This window comes from Pimephales promelas, chromosome 18 (assembly GCF_988280905.1).
Source record: "Pimephales promelas chromosome 18, fPimPro1.hap1.1, whole genome shotgun sequence".
Classification (NCBI taxonomy): Eukaryota; Metazoa; Chordata; class Actinopteri; order Cypriniformes; family Leuciscidae; genus Pimephales; species Pimephales promelas.
In genome coordinates, this window is record NC_142786.1 from 17,003,530 (window position 1) to 17,025,220 (window position 21,691).

Consider the following 21,691-nt stretch of genomic DNA (forward strand, 5'->3'; position numbering starts at 1 on the left):
TCCTAACACCAACACCTACTCTTCAGGTACAATCCGCTTGCCAGCCCATTCACTCTCCACAGCAGTCCATCTTCCAGCTCCTCGTAATGAATAGGCCATGGAACCACCTCCAGTTTCAGCCCATCTCCGGTCCTTAATTCTATCAGGTGCAGACATTGCTCTTCCTTCTCTATTGACTTCCGTCCCCCTCAATGAATCCCACCGCTCATTTGATTGCGGCCCATTAACCATCAATCTTAAAAATTCGGTACAACCTTCAAAAAGAGTTCTCACACTCGAAGAATTCTGCATAGCGTTTGCTGGATATACTGAAGTAATTTGCACTTCATTTCCAGCCAGACGCAAGGAATTAAACGACTACCTCTCAATTGTAGCAGAGCTCAGTCTCTCTTTTGGAGGCAGTCATTTTTATACGTATCATAAGCTTTTTTCAGCTAAATGCGCCGCCCGCGCCACCCACTGGAACCAGTGTCCTTATTGGGGAGCTCTGGACCTCGAACTTTACAACAGAGTCTTCCTAGGCGCCTCGGAGCCTTTCCTGCGCCATCTGCAGGTCCATTATTCATTCTACTTCAAAATGTCCACAAACTAACCCAGATCTTCCAACCCATCCAGCTCCTTTCCAAGAAAAATCCACAGCCTACGTCCCTCAACCAAGGAATGACCGCAGTCAAATCTTTACCTCCGTTTCAGGTAGACAAGTGTGCAACAGCTTCAATTCCTCAGGTTGCAACAGACAACGATGCCGCTTCCTTCACGTGTGCAATTTCTGTGGCGGAGCTCACGCCCGTTCCATTTGCCCCGTGCCCCGCTTTTCTGCTAACCTCAATAAAAAACTTCAAAAGTACCTCTCTAGTCCAATCATTATTTCCTCACTAGCTAGAGAACTACACAACCATCCAGACAAAAACTTCACCCAGTTTCTACTTTCAGGCCTGAAAGTGGGGTTTGACCCCGGCTTGGTAACCATACCCGATTCCAGCCTGATTTGCAACAATCTTCAATCCACAACAGCCGAACCCGATATAGTGGAAGCCCTAATTAAAAAAGAACTAGATTTAGGATTCATGATCGGCCCTTTTGATTCTCCACCATTCAAATTATTCCGTATAAGTCCTATAGGAGTTGCCACCAGAAAATTTTCAGGCAAAAAACGAATTATTGTGATCCTTCATGATTTTAACCATGGAGGCTCTCCTGTTCGGATAGCAGTGTGGGCCCTCCTATCCGAAAAGAGGACTGGAGGTACCAAGGATCGTACGTCCCTCGAACGCAACGGGCCATTGTGTCTTTATGCGATCAGGCCCCCTGCGTCAGGAGGATGGTAGTTCTGCTTTTCTTATGTATACCGTAGGCTCCCTCTTGCTGCGTAGGGAGTTTCGCTTCAGATATTGGTGGCCCATTTGCCTTTACGGATGAGGGCCTCCTTCCTCATTTGTGACATCCAGAGACCCCATGTTCTCTAAATCCATGGGGCTCCATGTCATGGATGTGGCAGGGCGTTCTCCAACCTCGTACTCAAACCTCCAGTCCCAAGATACTCCCTGTAAGTCACTGCCACAGCAGTGCAGCGGTGAGAAGTACCTCTTTCAAATTTCCTTAAACCCTTGCGTCTCAACGAACGCGGGCACTTTCTTTCTAATCACAGCTCCCGCTGGAGCTCCACTCGTAGCCTCACATGGTGGGCATAGTAGGGAGACGCGTTCCAGCTAGGAGCCCCATTTAACATCACTGCCGCAGCAGCCTCCATCCAAGCTCCATAAAGTTTTAAATTTCCATTTTTGGGGGGTAATCGTGCCTTTAAGCTCTTAATCTTCCCGTATTTCCTAAGTTCTTAAATCATGTTATTCTAACTTGCTTCATCGAGCCCCTCTCCAGTGGACAGCAAGCCAAATAAGTTTAACCTAATATCTTAAAGATTTTATGGGCAAACGAACTCGTTAAATGAAGTTCCTAAACGTAAGTTAGGGAGGAGCGAGCCCATCCAATCTTTCAATCAACAACCATAGTATATAAGCAGCTACTTACCTCTCCCTAGTATCAGCCGTTCCACTATCCCTCCACCTCCCCAAACTCCACCTTCATCTTAGGTATTTTGCCCTTTAATTAACAGGTCCTACATTAAACCACTGAGGGGTATATCAGAGCTCAAGTTAAAGCTGCTTCATCGAGCCCCTCTCAAATGGACAGCAAGCCAAATAAGTTTAACCTAATATCTTAAAGATTTTATGGGCAAACGAACTCATTAACTAAAACATAAAACAAAAATTTATGACTCATGAGACGAGCTCCAGTTCACGTGCCAGCGCCGTTCGTGATTATTGTCCGTTAAATACCGTATTTAGGCTATTTCTTTATTAAATCCAGGCAATTGCTCGATGAAACATTTATTAAAATTAAGATACAATTATTACAAAAAAATTTTATTATTTTAAAGCAGTCCGAGTGGTCAAGTCCGTAACAGGGAACAGTCACGTATCATTATTTATCCCTCATAAATACGTACACGAAAAATAAGACAAACTTAATATTTTATGTTCTGTGGAGATGAGCCAACCTTTCTTTCCAGTGGGTAGTATTACTTTTTGTACTTTTGCCACCTAAAAGTGAAAGTTTTTTTTGTGTGTCACATTGTCATAACGGATGTGATTTTCCCTAAAATATAAACGCGTGTAGACTGATATTTTTCAAAGGTCTAAAGGGGGTATGGATAAGACGTTTCAATATACTGGTATTGCATTTTCTGAGAATTTACATTTCAAGTTTTTTTTTTTATCTCAAATGTCACGTCCACGCTGGAATTTTTTAAGAATTTTTTAAAAGAATTTATCTTCAACTAGTTTTGTAGTGTATAGGTCTACTATGTATTTTATTATGTTAACTTAAAATAATACTATAGTAATTTAAAGGGCACCTATTATGCCCCTTTTTACAATATGTAATATTGGTCTCGGGTGTCCTCAGAATGTATTTGTGAAGTTTCAGCTCAAAATACCCCATAGTTAATTTATTATAACCATTTGAAAATGTCATTTTGGGACCTGATTAAAAATGAGCTGTTATGGGTGTCTGCCACCTTAATGCAAATGAGCTGCATATCCCTGCCCTGCCTTTGGATGAGGGCGTAACATGAAACCTATGGCAGTCGGTAAGCAGAAGGGGAGAGTGAGAGACACGCTGTTTTGAATGTCATTCAGAGTACGTTTGAATCGGAATCGTACTAAGAGACTCAGGCAGAATAAACACATGAGAATGGACCAGTAAGTCTTGGTATGGTTATTTGATACATCTATGTAATTATAGAGTTGTTGTTATCGCATCTTTTTGCAAGTATGGATGTGCAACACACACACACACACACACACACACACACACACACACACACACACACACAGACACACACAAACACTAATGCTGGCACATTTTTTTGAAACTACATACACATTCTGTGATAAAGTTTGCTACGTACAAGCGAAATTACATTTATGCGAGGGACCTGTTGCGTCATGTTTACTTGTCATACAGGTGCTTCTGTGGCAAATGTGAGAAGATGGCTAACTTAAAGAACAACAACATATATGCAGTTTTTAATACAATATATTTAAATATATATTTATAAACGTGTGGTTACACACTATACAAACAATGTTTAAATTATATACACAGACATGCTACGACGACAACAACTTTAGACGCATTTGTTGTTGAATTGGCTGACAGACTGAAATGACTATTTGCTCAAAAATCATAAAATACACAGAGCTGACGTTGGATCGCAAACAGTAGACGACAATCCACACTTGAGGATTAATTTTTAAGCCACAACAACAGGATTAACCCACGAGTCAACGACAGAACACTGATTTCACTGATTTCGACAGAATGATTTCAAGAGACATTACCGGCTGTCGTTGAAACAATGGAGGATGATGTGTACAGATCACCGAGGGCGGGGTCTAGGCCACAACCACACTGCCAATCAAACCCCTTTCTCACTTTCTACGTCACAAAGAGCTGGATCTCAGAACAGCTCGCTCTGAGACAGTGCACATGATTTATTGAGATTGATAAAAACCACTGGGTGGATTTTTATCATTCTAGGGTCGTTTTGCTCACACACTGCCAACACACATTTATGTTCAAACACCATGTAAAAGTGAATTTTCCATAATAGGTGCCCTTTAAAGATGTGGTAGCATTAGATCTGGACGGGAAGGATAACTCTGGCAGTTTAAAGCGGTGTGTCTTGATTTTGCCTTCTCACACACATTTCTGTTTCATATCGCATGTCAGCCATCATTTCTACTAAAGAAAATGACAAATATAGTAACCCACAGTAAATTGGATAAATAACTTTAATCTGATTACTGGTTTGGAAATAGTAACGCGTTAGATTACTTGTTACTGACAAAAGTGTTCAGACTAGAGTAACGCGTTACTAAGTAACGCATTACCGGCATCACTAATTGTATATTTGTATATGTTTGTTTAGTTTAATTGGGTTGGGGTGCCGTGAAAAAAAAAAAAAAAAAAACTACAAAGGGGTGCCATGCTTTCAAAAAGTTTGGGAACCACTGGCCTAGTGGCTATAAAGCCAGCGCTGGCATTTGAAAAATAAAATAAAACACAAGGCTATGTCTGTAATTATACATGCAAATACATTTAAAATGATTAAAGGGTTAGTTCACCCAAAAATGAAAATTCTGTCAGTATTTTCTCACCCTCATGTTGTTCCAACCCCGTAAGACCTTCGTTCATCTTCGGAACACAAATTAAGATATTTAAGATATTAGGATCACTCCTGTATACTAGTCCATAGGCTTCTTTAGGGAATGACTTGCTGGCCTCGAAAAGTCATTAAAGGACATCGTTAAAATAGTCCAAGTGACTACAGGGGCTCAATCTTAAGTTTATCAAACGACGAGAACACTTTTTGTGCGAAAAACAACAAAAATAACGACTTTATTTCAACTATTCGTTTATTTCTCCCTCTGCGTGAGTCAGGTTACTAGTTTAATAGCGTAAGCTTCTGTTATTGTACGTCACACGCATCACACACATGACCAGCGTCAGCCAATAGTGAGCCTACGTGTGACGCAGCTCTACGCAATCACACTACGTTAACTGACAACAGGCCCATAGAGAAGGAAGTGAATAGTTGAAATAAAGTCGTTATTTTTGTTTGTTTTTGCGGACAAAATGTATTCTCGTCGTTTGATAAAGTTAAAATTGAGCCACTGTAGTCACTTGGACTATTTTAACAATGTCTTTGACTTTTCGATGCCAGCAAGTGTCATTCCCTCAAGAAGCCTATGGACTAGTATGCAGGAGCGATCTTAATATCTTAAATATCTTAATTTGTGTTCCGAAGATGAACGAAGGTCTTACGGGGTTGGAACAACATGAGGGTGAGTAAATACTGACAGAATTTTCATTTTTGGTTGAACTAACCCTTTAAGTCTTAGCCTACAGGTTGTGGCCCAACAACTGCTGCCTCTGGTTTTAAAGTTGGAACTGCTTCATGTTTTAGTAACAGTTTCTTGTTGAATCCGGTGTTGAATTCGTGGAGATTCTGGAAGCTGTCTTCCGTAAAATGTGCAGACCAGAGAGCTAAATTACGATCGTCATTTTCAGGAACATAATCAAACATAAATTGTATCCATTGTTGTCGAAGTACAGCATCCGTGGGATGCTCAAACACAGAAGATCTGACAGCCACTCCACAATATGCGCATGCCCTTTTTTGTATTTTCCGGAGGGAGGGGTTAATGTAAATGTATGGGTTAGTGACGTCTAAAACCCAGCTGTAGTCCCAATCGAGTCGTTTTTGTAGGCAATTATACTTCCTGATTTTTAAAAGACGATATCTCTGCTTACATTGAACTTTCAGTGCTGCAACTTTGCAGATACTGCTCATGCACCAACAGCAACATTACACACTATTTAAAATGAAAAAAAGTGAAATCGCAATCAACCCCCCCTTTAACCCTTAAAGACCTATACAGCCGCCGGCGGCTAAAAATAACTGTTGTTCTTAAATGTTAAATAACTTTTGAACCACTGCTCCAATCCGTATGCTTTAAAAAGTCCCATAAAGAGGAGATTCGCGGCTTTTCTGTGATATCGGGTTAATCGCGTTTGGACATTCAGAAGCTCCGTAGTGAATGTGATTGCGTCATCAAGTTTTGATCAGCATTGATTCGTCAAAGAAACCCGTGCGTTTTTTTCCTCTGAGCCAATCATAAATGACTGTTAATGCTTAGTCCCACCCCATCCCCAGATTGGTTAAAACTATCATCTACTCAACCAATAAATATAGTTCTTGGTCTTTTGCACGACCAATTAGCATCTTTCTTTAGAAATTTGAACAGAGGTAAAGTCAAAGTAGTTCATATAGGCTATGTATGTAAGTGTGTGTGTGTGTGTGTGTGTGTGTGTGTGTTTATATATATATATATAAGTTTTATTTATATATAAGTTTTTTTTTTTTTTGCTTCATTGTTCTACTACAATGTTTCTATTTATGTAACTTCCTTAACTTTTTTGGACACATCTAAATTGTCAGTATGAAAAACACTGTTTTCACTGAAACAATGCTTTTCACTGAAAATCGCCTATCATAATGTTGTAATAAATGCCTATAACTTGCTTAGGGATTGTTGCATGTTGTCAAAATTACATCTGGAAATGTAAAATATCCAAGTACAGCTTTCTAAAGGAAAAAATCCAAACTTCAGGAGGATTTGTTTGAGTTGAGTAAAAAAAAATCACTACAAATATGCTGCCGTTTTTCTTAAATCTGGTAAATTCATCCATTCTAAGACATATTAAATGTAAAAATGGATTATTTAAATGAGATAAATTGAAACTTCAAGTTCTCCTGATAAAAATGATATATGGCACTTGATGCTGACTGCTATAATGGGTTAGAAAAACAAAGAAAAGAAAAAGCGGTGCAGGTGCTCCAAAAATGGTCTAGGTCTTTAAGGGTTAAAGGTGCTCTCTGGCATAAAAATCAAATCATACACCATATTCCATACCAGATGGAGGCAGTATACCTCCAGAAATACCTCCGCAGCCGCGCGCACTCTCATGTCTTCAAACAACACGGGCGATTGCTGTGTTGCTCTGTCTCCCTCGCGCATATTAATCAAATCAATTGACACAATAGTAAAAGGTTCACGTGGAGCATTTGGAGATTTTTAGAGATCAGAGACTAAATGAACAACATCTCAATACTAAATTATAAAGGCCGTCTCATAGACAAGCCGGTGCATTTTGACGATATGGGAAAATGAAAGCCCAGGCTATTATTTCTAGTTTTATGGTATTCGTTTTGTTAATATTACATTTTTATCATTAGTTTGAATTAATTTGACAGACAGCATTCCCTGATGTTGGTCAAGCTAGCGCCTTTCAGAGCTGCCAACTCTCACAAATTCACCGTGAGACACACAATTGACACTTTTCACACACTCTCACGCCACACATCAGTTATGTCACGCACAGAAAAGGACACAGAGAGCGATCTCAGCTCTCAGATTCTGTTAATTTTATTACGCAATTCAAACAATAAATACAGTTTTGGCACTTGTAAATGTTACCAGAGACTATTTATATATGCCACTTCTTCAATCCTTAATACAAATGTATAGGGAAAACCCGTAACACCAAAGATGGCGGTTGGATGCAAATGCCCCGCTCCTCCCGCTGGACAGCCAATCGTCTGCTTTTAACGGTCAAGCTGGGAAACATTTAAATACGTTACTGTTTGAAAAGGCGGCAGATTTGATAAGCAGTGTATGTGTGCGTTGTGTAAATATCAGACATCCCAAGTCTCCCAGAAGTTCCGGGTGTCTCCTCCAGATTGATAGAGGCTTGCTGAATGCTGATGCTCGCAAATTAGTTCAAATCTCCCGGAATCTAGAGCGAGCGAGCAAGAGTGCGCACATACTGTGTTTCAAACTGTGCAGTGCGCAGAGAGCGAGAGAACATGGCCGAAACTGGTTTTACAACACCTGCCGGGCCAGGGCTAGTAATTTAGCATGCTAATTCAGGTTAATATCTCGGCAGCACTATAACTTGTCATTTTTTTAATGACATCATCAACCTTATTTCTTCTCATTCTTTTGATGCGTGTAGCTCATTTTTGGGATATTTTAACCTCAATTTTTACAGAGGGCACCTTTAATACTTGATTTCTGTACTTCAGGTTATCCTGACTAACATAGTCACAATTTCTCTTCAGGACACAAGGTGGCGCACAAGGACATTTCAAGAACACGGCTGTGATCATGTTCCCATCCATTCCAGACATATTTATGGGCTAAAACAATGTTACCTCTCATGTCTGCCTGTTTATACACTCTTAAAAATAAAGCTTTTCACAGCGATGCCATAGAAGAATAATTTCTGGTTCCTAAAAGAACCTTATAAACCCAAAATAAAATCGCTTTTTGTGCAATGGAAAGATTCGGTGGATGTTAAAGATTTTATTTTATTAAGAGTGTAAATGTGAATAAAGAGATGTCGTACCCTCACTGCTCTCCGTATGGATCCGATGACGCACCTCCTCTTCATCCGAGGCTCCTTGTCTTCTTCTCCACGATCCATTGTCGTTCCGTCATTCTGATGGGACTCGTGTTCTTCTGCGGGTCCAAACGGGTCTCTGAGCTCGATGTCGCCCTCGTCAAGAGCGATCTTTTCCCCTTTAAAGTCTGGCTTCTCATACATCACCCAACTGAAGAACACAGAACACTCAGAACTCATACATCACCAAACTGAAGAACATATAACACTCAGAACTCGTACATCACCAACTGAAGAACACAGAACACTCAGAACTCGTACATCACCAAATGAAGAACAGAGAACACTCATAACTCACACATCACCAACTGAAGAACACAGAACACTCAGAACTCGTACATCACCAACCGAAGAACACAGAACACTCAGAACTCACACATCACCAACTGAAGAACACAGAACACTCAGAACTCGTACATCACCAACTGAAGAACACAGAACACTCAGAACTCGTACAGTACATCACCAACTGAAGAACAGAGAACACTCAGAACTCGTACATCACCAACTGAAGAACACAGAACACTCAGAACTCACACATCACCAACTGAAGAACACAGAACACTCAGAACTCGTACATCACCAACTGAAGAACACAGAACACTCAGAACTCACACATCACCAACTGAAGAACACAGAACACTCAGAACTCATACATCACCAACTGAAGAACACAGAACACTCAGAACTCACACATCACCAACTGAAGAACACAGAACACTCAGAACTCATACATCACCAACTGAAGAACACAGAACACTCAGAACTCATACATCACCAACTGAAGAACACAGAACATTCAGAACTCACACATCACCAACTGAAGAACACAGAACACTCAGAACTCATACATCACCAACTGAAGAACACAGAACACTCAGAACTCACACATCACCAACTGAAGAACACAGAACATTCAGAACTCACACATCACCAACTGAAGAACACAGAACATTCAGAACTCACACATCACCAACTGAAGAACACAGAACACTCAGAACTCATACATCACCAACTGAAGAACACAGAACACTCAGAACTCATACATCACCAACTGAAGAACACAGAACACTCAGAACTCGTACATCACCAACTGAAGAACACAGAACACTCAGAACTCGTACATCACCAACTGAAGAACACAGAACACTCAGAACTCATACATCACCAACTGAAGAACACAGAACACTCAGAACTCACACATCACCAACTGAAGAACACAGAACACTCAGAACTCGTACATCACCAACTGAAGAACACAGAACACTCAGAACTCACACATCACCAACTGAAGAACACAGAACATTCAGAACTCACACATCACCAACTGAAGAACACAGAACACTCAGAACTCATACATCACCAACTGAAGAACACAGAACACTCAGAACTCATACATCACCAACTGAAGAACACAGAACACTCAGAACTCGTACATCACCAACTGAAGAACACAGAACACTCAGAACTCATACATCACCAACTGAAGAACACAGAACACTCAGAACTCACACATCACCAACTGAAGAACACAGAACATTCAGAACTCATACATCACCAACTGAAGAACACAGAACACTCAGACCTCGTACATCACCAACTGAAGAACACAGAACACTCAGAACTCACACATCACCAACTGAAGAACACAGAACACTCAGAACTCGTACATCACCAACTGAAGAACACAGAACACTCAGAACTCACACATCACCAACTGAAGAACACAGAACACTCAGAACTCGTACATCACCAACTGAAGAACACAGAACACTCAGAACTCGTACATCACCAACTGAAGAACACAGAACACTCAGAACTCGTACATCACCAAATGAAGAACACAGAACACTCAGAACTCACACATCACCAACTGAAGAACACAGAACACTCAGAACTCGTACATCACCAACTGAAGAACACAGAACACTCAGAACTCGTACATCACCAACTGAAGAACACAGAACACTCAGAACTCATACATCACCAACTGAAGAACACAGAACACTCAGAACTCACACATCACCAACTGAAGAACAGAGAACACTCAGAACTCGTACAGTACATCACCAACTGAAGAACACAGAACATTCAGAACTCATACATCACCAACTGAAGAACACAGAACACTCAGAACTCATACATCACCAACTGAAGAACACAGAACACTCAGAACTCACACATCACCAACTGAAGAACAGAGAACACTTAGAACTCTCTCTCTCTCTCTCTCTCTCTCTCTGTGTGTGTGTGCGTCTATGTATGTGTGTGTTTGCGTGTGTGTGTGAGTGTGTCTCTCACCCTCCTCTGATCACTCGCACTGAGATGGTGTCTGTAAACTCCCACGGTGTGGCATCCACAACATCGCCTCGCACTTCGATCCTCTGGCCGCTCATCCCCGGCCCGTCGTAGATCAGCATCTGACAGGAAGAACACACACAGCTCGTGTTTTCTACAAAGACTGGAGTGTTCAGTGTTTGACATCTGAACTCGAGATGTTACAGCAGGACGAGGCTCGATCTTCTCTGACGGGGAATCACGGCCTACTTTTACAAAAGCACTCTTATTGTCTCAGATCCTTCAGGCTGCAATATTACACCAGAGGAACACAGAACAACAAGCTCAATAATCCAGTTTCGGTGACCTTTTCTAAATCCCTTACTCTGCTGCTGATGAAGAACACAGGAATGCCAACCAAAACCGATTCAAAACGAGTTGTCTAATAAAATAATAATTGTAAATGTCAGTGGCAAGTTCAATCATGCCTTCTGGAAAAGCCTTATTGTGGTTTAATATTCCCACCAGAGAGAAAATAAATAAATATATAAATAAAATAAAGTCACAATCAGGAGAGATAAAATCTCACATCGCAAAACTTCAGATTCTCCAAGTATAAAACATACATGTGCATTTATAACCCACTACTTCTGTTAAAACCCTTTGAAAAGAAGATTATGTCTTTTGCTGTCAGTCGTGACATTTAAAGTTCTGTCGTTCTGTCCAAACGTGTGTCAGAGCAGAGCAGTTTCACACACACACGCACGCATGCCTCAGGCTTTCCTCAGGAGTGCACAGAATATCTTTCACTTCTAACTGTATTGTAATGTTCATCTGTGTGCTCTATAGACCTCCATTATAAGTGCCGTGTAAATGTGTGTTTCTGTCTCAGTAAGAGTATGAAATGGCCTTGTTTGGAAAGTAAAACATCAGATTTGTCTCTGACATAAGCATCTCATCAGTCGATGACCAGTTAATACAGCAGTACTGACAGAAGGACGAACACTTGTGCAGGTTCTCACCTTTCCGGGGCGAGGATTGAGTTTGCCGTGCTCCTTCTCTTTCGTGAGCTGAGGAAATAAAATAAATATTTCCATGAGATGAAACACACAGACATAAGGCAAACATGTTCGTCCTCAGTGTCTCGTTTTCCAGCACAAATATCTAAACATTCTTAAATAAAGATTATGTATTTAAATGTATTACGCATATGTTTATGAAACAAGCAAGACCAGAACTATTTCGAGCTTTAATTAATTAATTAAATAATTAATATATATCAATATAAATATGTTTGATTTATACACTACCAGTAAAAGGTGTGGGTCAGAAAGATTTATTTTAAAGAAATATTTTTAATTGATCAAAAGTGACAGTATAGACATTTATAATGGTATAAAGATTATATTTCAAATAAATGCTGTTCTTTTGAACTCTCTATTCATTAAAGAATCTGAAAAAAATGTGTGATAATAATCATAAATGTTTGTGATCATCAGGTCCTCATATTAGAGTGATTTGTGAAGGATCATTTGACACTGAAGACTGGAGTAATAATGATAAATTCAGCTTTGATCAAAGGAATAAATTACAAATAGGCCTATCCAAACATTCTTAAATCAAGATATATTTACAGTAGAAGCAAAATTACTGTAAATCAGCTAAATGAAGTCAGATACATTAAAATCCTGAGGTTCAGGCAGCATCAAAACATCCCTTTTCTCATCTTTGTACTTTAAAATGGTGATGTAAAGCTTGTCGTGTCTGCATTCAAACAGGTTCAGGTATTTTAAGGGAATGCTCCATTCCTACATAAGCTTTCACAATAGAAGAACATGCAGTGTACACCACACTCGAAGAAGAGAAAGGCTTTACTGTCACCCGACATTCACCAGACATGCTTGAAATGCCACAGTACATCGAGCTCCTCATTCATGAAGAGAAACACACATCCACCAGCAGTTTCTGTGTCATATGACAGACTGGTTGTATGTGTCGACACGCTTTACTCTCACGGTGAGGCATGGCAAGGTTAGCAGACTGAGACAACATTACAAACGAGTGTACAGTCCTCTGTTTGCATATGGGGACGCTCTTAATGACAAGCCAAACACAAGGCTTACATAATAAAGCGACCTTTTAAACCACCCATACGTCAATCTCACGGTCAGACACTGTGAAAATATGTTTTCAAAAAGGGCAGATATGCATCGTGGAAATGGGTGTGAGATGGGTGTGAGGCTACATAAAAATGAAAAATACTAAAATGATATATATCTACCTAAAAATTTAATTAGTAAAGAAAATGATGCAAGAGCGCAGAAAATACCCCAAGATCAGGTTACGGAGGTCTTGATTTTAAGCTCTGGATATAGGCTGACTATAGCTAAAACTGCCTTTAGAGGCGGCATAATGAGGTGATTTACAATATATTTATATCACACTGCCTTGGATTTACATGTGAGCCGTATGAGAGCCTTCTGTCTTGCACACATACTCATGCTGTATATTCCTAGACTCTTTGGAGAACTGTTCTTGATTGCATGTCTAAAGATAAGCCTACACATGTGTGAAGTGTGCATAATTGCTTTCTGGCAGAAACACAGTAAGTCAGGCCAAGCCTGAGAGCAGGGTGTGCCAGAGCCTGTCTCGGAAACCCATCAGCACTGATTAGAGATGACGAGGAGAACATTAAGATAATGAAGATTCACATTCCATCCACCTCTCCCTCGCTCCCTGCCTCGGGAAAACCTGTTCCACGACACCGTCCTGCCCCGACGGCTCGGCTCATCACGGGTCTCTCCGGCGGGAAACTATTGCAAAGATGCATTCGACTGGAAAACAGCCTAATTATACACATCAGAATTCATCTTGTTGTTGTATGCATATACTGTAAAAGAATATACATTTCTATTTATTAAACTAATCTCCTTTATTGTATTATCTACGTTTTTTAATTGCAATTAACTCAAAATTTTAATGCAACCATGTAACTTGTTTTTTTAAGTTAAGCCAACAATCGTTTCTTAAAATGTAGTTACAGGAAACTAAAAAGTTTGCTCTGTCACTAAAATCTGAACTGTTATTATTTTAAAGACTGGAAATATGATGCATCTGTAAAAGGTGTTTTGCATATATTACATTTAAATTGCCAAATAGAATAGTCAGATAAGTCGGCAGCATTAACCTCTATGTCCACACAGAGAAGAGCGCTGACGTGAATGACCTGTGTGTTTTACAGTGGATGTGTGATAACAGAAGTTACTCCCTAGTGACGGACATTTGCCTGTCAAACCCTTTAATATATCAGGATCATAAACTCATCACTAGTCACGTACCAACTCTCTCTGCACGATCAAACCTGCCAGACATTTAAAACCTAATATGCAAAATTACACAAATGCTTTCAAAGATGATTTTTAGCCGATAATGATCATCTGAGAATTGCCTTGGGGGAAAGTGAGCATGACTGAAGGTTACATCTTTTCATAATATCTAAACCCCCCAAGGGTTAGATAAAGCTGCTTTCAGTTCAGATCTAAACTCATTTTTCTCAGTACAGTAGAGAAGCGGCATAAGAGAGCTCTGTGTCTGTGATGGAGGACAAGAGGAAACGTGAATTTTGCATGAGCACTCTGGTAATATATCCTCCATTGTAAGGCCTCCTCGTGAGGTGACATTACACCCCTTCTAGGCTTTCGTTAACTGAGGTTCAGCACCAATCCAACACTTGGAGAGACTTGCAGAGTTCAGTGCCAAGTCTAATAACAGAAGATTACAGCAGTCTATGAGAACAGGTTGTAATTTGGGATTTGAGCACATTGGCTTTAGAGTGTGAACAATATAAAACAAAGGCTATGTTCTACAATCACACTGTCAATCCAAATCTGATTATTTGTGTATCCGATAGAATCTGATCTAAACGTGTTGACATCCGCACTGTGTATCGCAACTATGATTTGTGTGTCCAGGCAGCTCTTCCGTTTTCCAGAATATCTGCATTGGTTTCTGGCAGTGATGGTGAGTTGGTAGGAATAGAGATGAGATGTCTAATAGCCATCCATTCACAATCCATAGTCTAGGCTAGAACAAGGCACAATTTGGGCTGTCAGTGAAAACTGAACAGATGTCTAACCTGAGCCCAAGAATAGACTAGTTCATCAATAGATAACGTCAAAGAAATGAAACCAAACACCTTGTAATCACTGCTGACTTTTCTAACATGATGGAACATCATACATCTGGGAAGTTATTTTACGACATGCAACCAAATTCAAGGTTATTTTGTCTAGAAGTGTAGAATAGTAGAATATCCTGATAAAGGTTACCCATTTCTAGACAAAATAACCTTGAATTTGATTACATGTTGTTTATTCCAAAATAACTTGCCGGATGTATGTTACATCATGTTAGCAAAGTCAACCTGATTAAAAGGGTTTATTTGACATGTTCTGTGCTATTTGTTGCCCACTTATAGCCAGACCTTATTCATTGTAGTTTTTGGCCAGGCAGTGCATGAGATGGTTGATATCCCATCATGTCAATAATATCAACAAGATATCAGTGTCATGGTCATCTGTAGTCACGATTTAGTTATTAATCGGCTATTATACGTCCTTTAAATGCAAATATTGCTTGCTGGGAATGCAGCAATAGAGCATCAGACGTTTGAGAGCAAAAACAATCTGCATAATATGTTACAAAACGCTTACAGTGAGCGGCTTGATATCAAGTTAGTCTGAGTAGCACTGGGAGAAACAGAGCAGTGATATTATATGAAAACAACACTCTCTCATTGATTCCTTGACCTCGTTCTCAGAGTGAGAAACTTCCTCATGCCAAGTGTAAATGACCAACACATGCATACAAAGCAGTACTCACATATGCATCAGGGAAGGCTCTGTATTTGAGGGGCAAGTTTCGCTCTGGTTCTGGATTTGGATTGGATTGGAAACCCCTGGTGTCGTTGATCAGAAGACCTCCATCAAGACTGGAGCTGCGAGGAAGACTCAAAGACTGAGGAAGACTCAAAGGCTGAGAAAGACTCAAAGACTGAGGAAGACTCAAAGGCTGTGAGTTCTTGAGGAGGGCTTCGGAGGGAAGAGAGCGGTACAGCTCCATCGTGGACTTGTGGTCGTAGGTCTCGGCCGAGTTCTGCTGGCCCGGAGCCACACTCATGCGAGAGGTTTCGGCGAGCCCACTGAGGGAACACGACGGAGATGTGAGGAAGGAGAAGCGCTCAAGCCGGGAGACAAGGGCCGGGTCGGACCCCTTATTGGCGGAGCTCATCCGCTCGACACCGGGTCCGATCTCCGGGAGAGAAGCTGCTCGAAAGATGGAGCGACTCGAAGCTTTCCCGTTCTCCGTCGGCTGGAAGAAGAAGCTGTTCTCCAGACGGGATCCGGATCCGTTGGTCAGGGTTTTCCCGGGAGTTTCTTCAGGACTAGTCAGATCGTTGAGGGATCCCCTGCGCATCACGATGCTGCTCAGCGCCGACGCCCGTAGTGGCAGAGAAAGCCCTCGGCCCGCCTCTCCAAACTGCTGCTCCTTCACCATGGTCATCGGAGAGCGCATGTCTTTAGGAGAACTCCAGCTGAAGCCCATGTCTAGAGGAAAACTGGAAACGCCATTCAGGGACGTCTTTGGATCAGACACAGGCGAGAGAGGAGAGAGAAGAGGAGGTGGGACCGGTGAATCCTCTTCAATAGGCGGCAGTGAAGAGAAGGGAGTGTTGGATGGGGTACGTTGAAGCCTTTGCCGGATCGGTCGATCCATGCTTTTCAGCGTATCTACAAGGTTGTCCATTTCTGTAAGGGATGAGGGAGAGAGAGCGTCAGGCTCGAGGTCGGTGGGCGAGGGAATCAGCTCAACCCGAGTTGCTTGGAAAACATCCGAGGAGAAATCATCCGTCTCCACAATCATCAAGCGGGAATCAAACTGTGCCTGCGAGTCAAAAACTGTAGTCCTTGTCTCTCTCTCTCTCTCTACAGGTGAGTCAAAGACTGTAGTCCTTGTCTCTCTCTCTCTCTCTACAGGTGAGTCAAAGACTGTAGTCCTTGTCTCTCGCTCTCTCTCTCTCTCTACAGGTGAGTCAAAGACTGTAGTCCTTGTCTCTCTCTCTCTCTCTCTCTCTACAGGTGAGTCAAAGACTGTAGTCCTTGTCTCTCTCTCTCTCTCTACAGGTGAGCTAAAGACTGTTGTCCTTGTCTCTCTCTCGCTCTCTCTCTCTAGAGGTGAGCTAAAGACTGTTGTCCTTGTCTCTCTCTCTCTCTCTTCAGCTGAGCTAAACTCCTCCCGGATCCTCCCACTCTCATGAACTTTGCTCTCTACAACTTTCCAGTCAGTGTTTCCTTGGCCACCGTCAGTCCCTGAGGGTAAAGTGGGCTGGGTCTGAGAGGGAAAATGAGACGAGTAGATTCCTCTTTCATAGCTGTGGGCCAGTTGAGAGGAGGAGCTCAGGTGTGTGTTCTCCGTGAAGCCAGTCTGTTGTTCTTCAGAGTATAGCCTCTTCCACCTTCTCTCGAGCTCAGGACTGGCTTTGCTCGGCTCCGCTTCATCTCTACGCCTGAAGTCGTCTAACGGGCTTTCGTGGTTCCCGAATCTGCCCTGTTTGTCACTGACCAGAGACACTTTGTGGACGACCATGGCCTCGTCTCGGCCCTCGCGAGCAGATGACGGTCGACTGAGTTTGAACACTGCAACACTCGAGCTCATATCTGCATCCGATCCAGGCTCAGTCTCAGCTTGGCTCTCCGTATCAGACTCTTCAATCACTGTCCTGAGAACAGATGCATGAAAGAAGGTCCTAAAACAAAAGAAAAAAACATTAATCCTTTAATTATAACGACTTGCAAGTGAATGCAGTAAAACACAATTAGAGGGAAATATAAAGCTGAACACACTTGAGGTCTGTAAGAAATAAATATCTCAAATTCTGTTCATGTAAAGTGGAATTTGTAGCCTGTTTGGTTTCTGACTCCCCGAATAAATACATTTATATTTGAAAAGAAATACACCTGCATTATAAGAGTGTAGATGACAGATTATGAAAGGTGTAAATGTGGGAGTGTATAGAAATGTGCGTAGGTGAGTTTCTGAAGAGATGACGAGTTAAAAGGTCACTTAAGCTCCAATCTCGCCATACAATAGTACAGAGATGAGTGGATGAGAAAAGATACTAATGCAACATACTTTACAACATTACCTATGCAACAATAACCATACAATAAACAGAGTGCTGTAAAGAGCCAATTGCCAACAGAATTGATCACAACTATCAAAAGCAACGCATTTCTCAACTATGTAGTAATGCATATTTAGTGGTCATTGCAAATATGATCAACTGATTTGTAATTATGAAAAATAACTAGGTTTGGCTTTAACTTATAGCCCTCAGAAAGAACTAGTACCAAAATGTTTGTCTCTGTTAGTTACAGTAAGCATTCATTCTGTTAAATATTATCCAAACAAGAAGACCCTGGGTCAAGATTAACACACATTCCACATTCAAATCAGACTGAAAACAGAAATTCTATTAACTGAATGTTCAGAAGATAGCAGAAATATACATGCATTAAAATACATTTGAACATTAATAGTTTCCTCTCACTTTAACACAAGCAGAGTTTCATTGGTATTAAAGAAAGTACACATGTTTTAGAACAGCACTAAAACATGAACACATATAAAACAAGTATGATTAAAGACAAGAAACGGGGACAAGATAAATCATATCCTGTAACTCTGAGCCGTCGCATGTCATGTAGTTTATGTTTGGCTATTTCGCCCTGAGATGTCTAAAGGGAGAGGTATCGAGTTATCTCAGTGGCAGAACGAGTTCCTCAGGATCCTTTCCAGTGAATCACGTCCCCTAGTGGTGGATCTGCGCCTCACGCCCCTCAGGATCCTCTTCAGTAAATCTCGCCCCCTAGTGGAGGATCTGCGCCTTACGCCGTCTCTGGCCCTCACTTGCCAATGCATTTCAATTGGCAACATTTTAAAAGCTATCTCAATCTTTGGGAGTGAGTAAAACCAATGCAAAAAATATGACAATGGATAATCAATAGCTTTAAATGAACAACTATTAGATATGCACACAAGCTAACTTATGTAGAATATTCTGGGTTAAGATATAATGGTATTTTGTCTGAGAAGTGTTATGTCTCAGATCTTGGCCTCTTCTGTGATTATGTGGTTATGTTCAACACACAGGACCAACCAAAGATAAAATAACTTAAAACAAAACCCTATTGCATAAATACAAGTGTTGCTGTCTGCGGGAGCTACACCGGTTCTCTGGCAGTTCAGATGCTATTAGATTTCAGTTCTACACATGCTAGAGTATGTCTGTACAGTGTCTGTCAGTCCAGTCTCCATTTCAACAGAAATCACACCTATAATTACTGACCGGCTCCTAACAAGCATTTACACATGAAGAGTTCAGATGCAAAAGCCTCTAAATGCCATTTGAAATTTTTTTCAAGAATGTTAATTTTTATCAAGCTTGTATATTTAAGTTCAGTAATTGCACTTAAATGGCAATGAAGATTACCTATGAATTGCCATTTAAGTGAAATTACTGAATTTAAATATACAAGCTTGATAAAAATGAATATTCTAGAAGAGAATTTCAAATGGCACTTAGAGGCTTTTGCATCTGAACTGTTCACATGTTTACATGACAGTGTGGGACCTGAGAGACCTGAAAGACCCGGTAAAGTATAATAAACAGCACAGCACGAGTGTTTGCTAAAAGAGACAACAAGGGAAAGGTCTGTGTTCCAGATTTGAGATATATCAGTGCATCTTAAAATGTAAAACTATTATTATTATATTAGATAAGTGATTCTTTGTAAAAAAATGTCAACACTCATTCCCAAAATGAGCATGTTTAACACGAGTAAGAACACATTTGCTCCAAACTTAAAGTCATTTCATTTACGTTTCTTAAAATAAATTAAAAATTGCATAAGTAAGAATAATTAAAAAAATATATATAATACAGCTTCATGAGCACACTGAAAATAATTCACAAAGGAAATCTTCAGCACAAAGGAAATCTTCAGTTGATTCTGATCGAATATTCCATAAGGTTCGAGTCAGTAATCAAGGGGGCGGAGCTTAGAGCAGTGTCAATCATAGTTGCATTCTAGGCAAGCAGAGGAATAAGCAGAATATGAACAACACGCAGATCCTCGTTTTCCTACAGAAACGCACAACTGTGTTTAGTACATTGGGTTCATATTCTGGGCTCGTCTGCTCGCCTGTATATAGTATGAATTTGATATTTTATTATTGTGCTGAGGGGGCGTGGTTTTCGCGGCGTCTGTAGTGAGAGACGAGTCAATGGCCGTTTCTCAATACCAAGTACGCAGACTTCGGACTTGCGTCCTTGGTAGTTCAGACTTGCAAGTTCGACTCCGGAGAACGAACTCCCGAGGATGCGAGGACGCAAGTCCGGTTCTTCTGCAAATGTAACAGAGCGTACTTGATCGCGTCACTCAGCACGCTCTACTCTATATTTTAGGCAACAATAAAACGAAATTTGCTACAACTTTGCATCTTTTCGTCAACAATAAGACGAAATATGTTGTAAAACACCCCTCTGACTCTTCATTAACAAAAAACAACATAGCCTATAATAGCCTAATGGCCATGTGGTTCAGGCAACGCGATTCTCTTCACTGCATTATAACAAAATGAACATGATCTTTTTGTTTTCATTTTAAAAATATGAAACATTGGATTTTTATTGACATTTATCAAACAGAGACAGGGTTATGTCATTTTATTTTATTGTTCATAGTGAAGACAATATAAAAAAATAGCCATGAAACCTTAAAAACTATTTTTTTTAATTTTTTTTTTTGCGCCATGGAACAAATTATAGTTTAATGAGACCAAAGATAGACTTATAAACACAAGACGAGTTATACGTCAAGGTTTATCCACTAGACTAGAGAGATCAGAGCCGGCGGCAAAGGTCAGAAGCACTAGCTGAGGATAAGCTGTTCCAGTCGGGGTTGCTCTCGCTGAGTGTCCGCTGAAGGCTTGGATGTCAGAACTCCGAAAACGTCAGATGCATTTTACAATATAGGTGCTATCTTTATAAATAAACTACAGATTTGAGATTTAAACAACCACATTCTCGCCTGAAACACTCTTAAAATTACATTTCATGACTCAATAACAGTAGTATTTTGATATTTCGCAGATTTTCTCCTCTCCCATTTACGCTTGCTGGTTGGTGCGAGGTGCATTCTGGGTTACCTGGCTATCTCAAGTCCACACAAGTCACCTCTCGATGCATCCTCGGTAAACGGGGCGGATCAAGAACACATCCGGGGATTTGAAGTGGACTTGGCTAGATGCGAACTTTGAATTGGAACAGTACTTCGACAGCGACTGATGACGTTTCACAAGTCCACAAGAACATAAGTACAGACAAGTACGCATATTGAGAAACGGCCAATGAGCTGTGCGGTGAGTAAGTAGGTCAAGTGCAGATGTACACCTGTGTCTGATTGCAGTGATTGGAGTGGGGAGACCGATAAAAGCCACACAGTAGGAGAGGACGAGAGAAAGGGGGTGTGTATCGGAGACAGGTCTTTTGCTACTTGGACAGAGGTTTGTTTTGGAAACGGCGTTCGGTGGGATTGAGGAACAAACAAACTAAAATCAACAGAAGTGTCGGTCGGCGGTTCGGTACGGCTGTGCTGTGACTGGACCGGAGATGGAGGAAGTGGAGGTGGAGGTGGACGAGGAAAGGGCAAAGGAGGAAGGGGAAATGAAAGTATGATTAAGAAAAGGAACGCTAACACATTAG

The 21,691-nt window shown here is 40.9% G+C and overlaps 1 protein-coding gene across 1 annotated transcript in view; it reads right to left on the reverse strand.

The window, feature by feature from the left end:
- The window catches only part of crybg2 (crystallin beta-gamma domain containing 2), a 118,467-nt gene that overhangs the window by 44,590 nt on the left and 52,186 nt on the right, over nucleotides 1–21,691 (reverse strand). The window contains exons 4-7 of the mRNA XM_089122834.1: nucleotides 15,748–17,671; nucleotides 11,889–11,936; nucleotides 10,891–11,009; nucleotides 8,536–8,740 (exon numbers count right to left, since the gene is read on the reverse strand). Coding sequence (XP_088978960.1) covers nucleotides 8,536–8,740; nucleotides 10,891–11,009; nucleotides 11,889–11,936; nucleotides 15,748–17,671 — 2,296 coding nt within the window. The remainder of the gene's footprint in view (nucleotides 1–8,535; nucleotides 8,741–10,890; nucleotides 11,010–11,888; nucleotides 11,937–15,747; nucleotides 17,672–21,691) is intronic.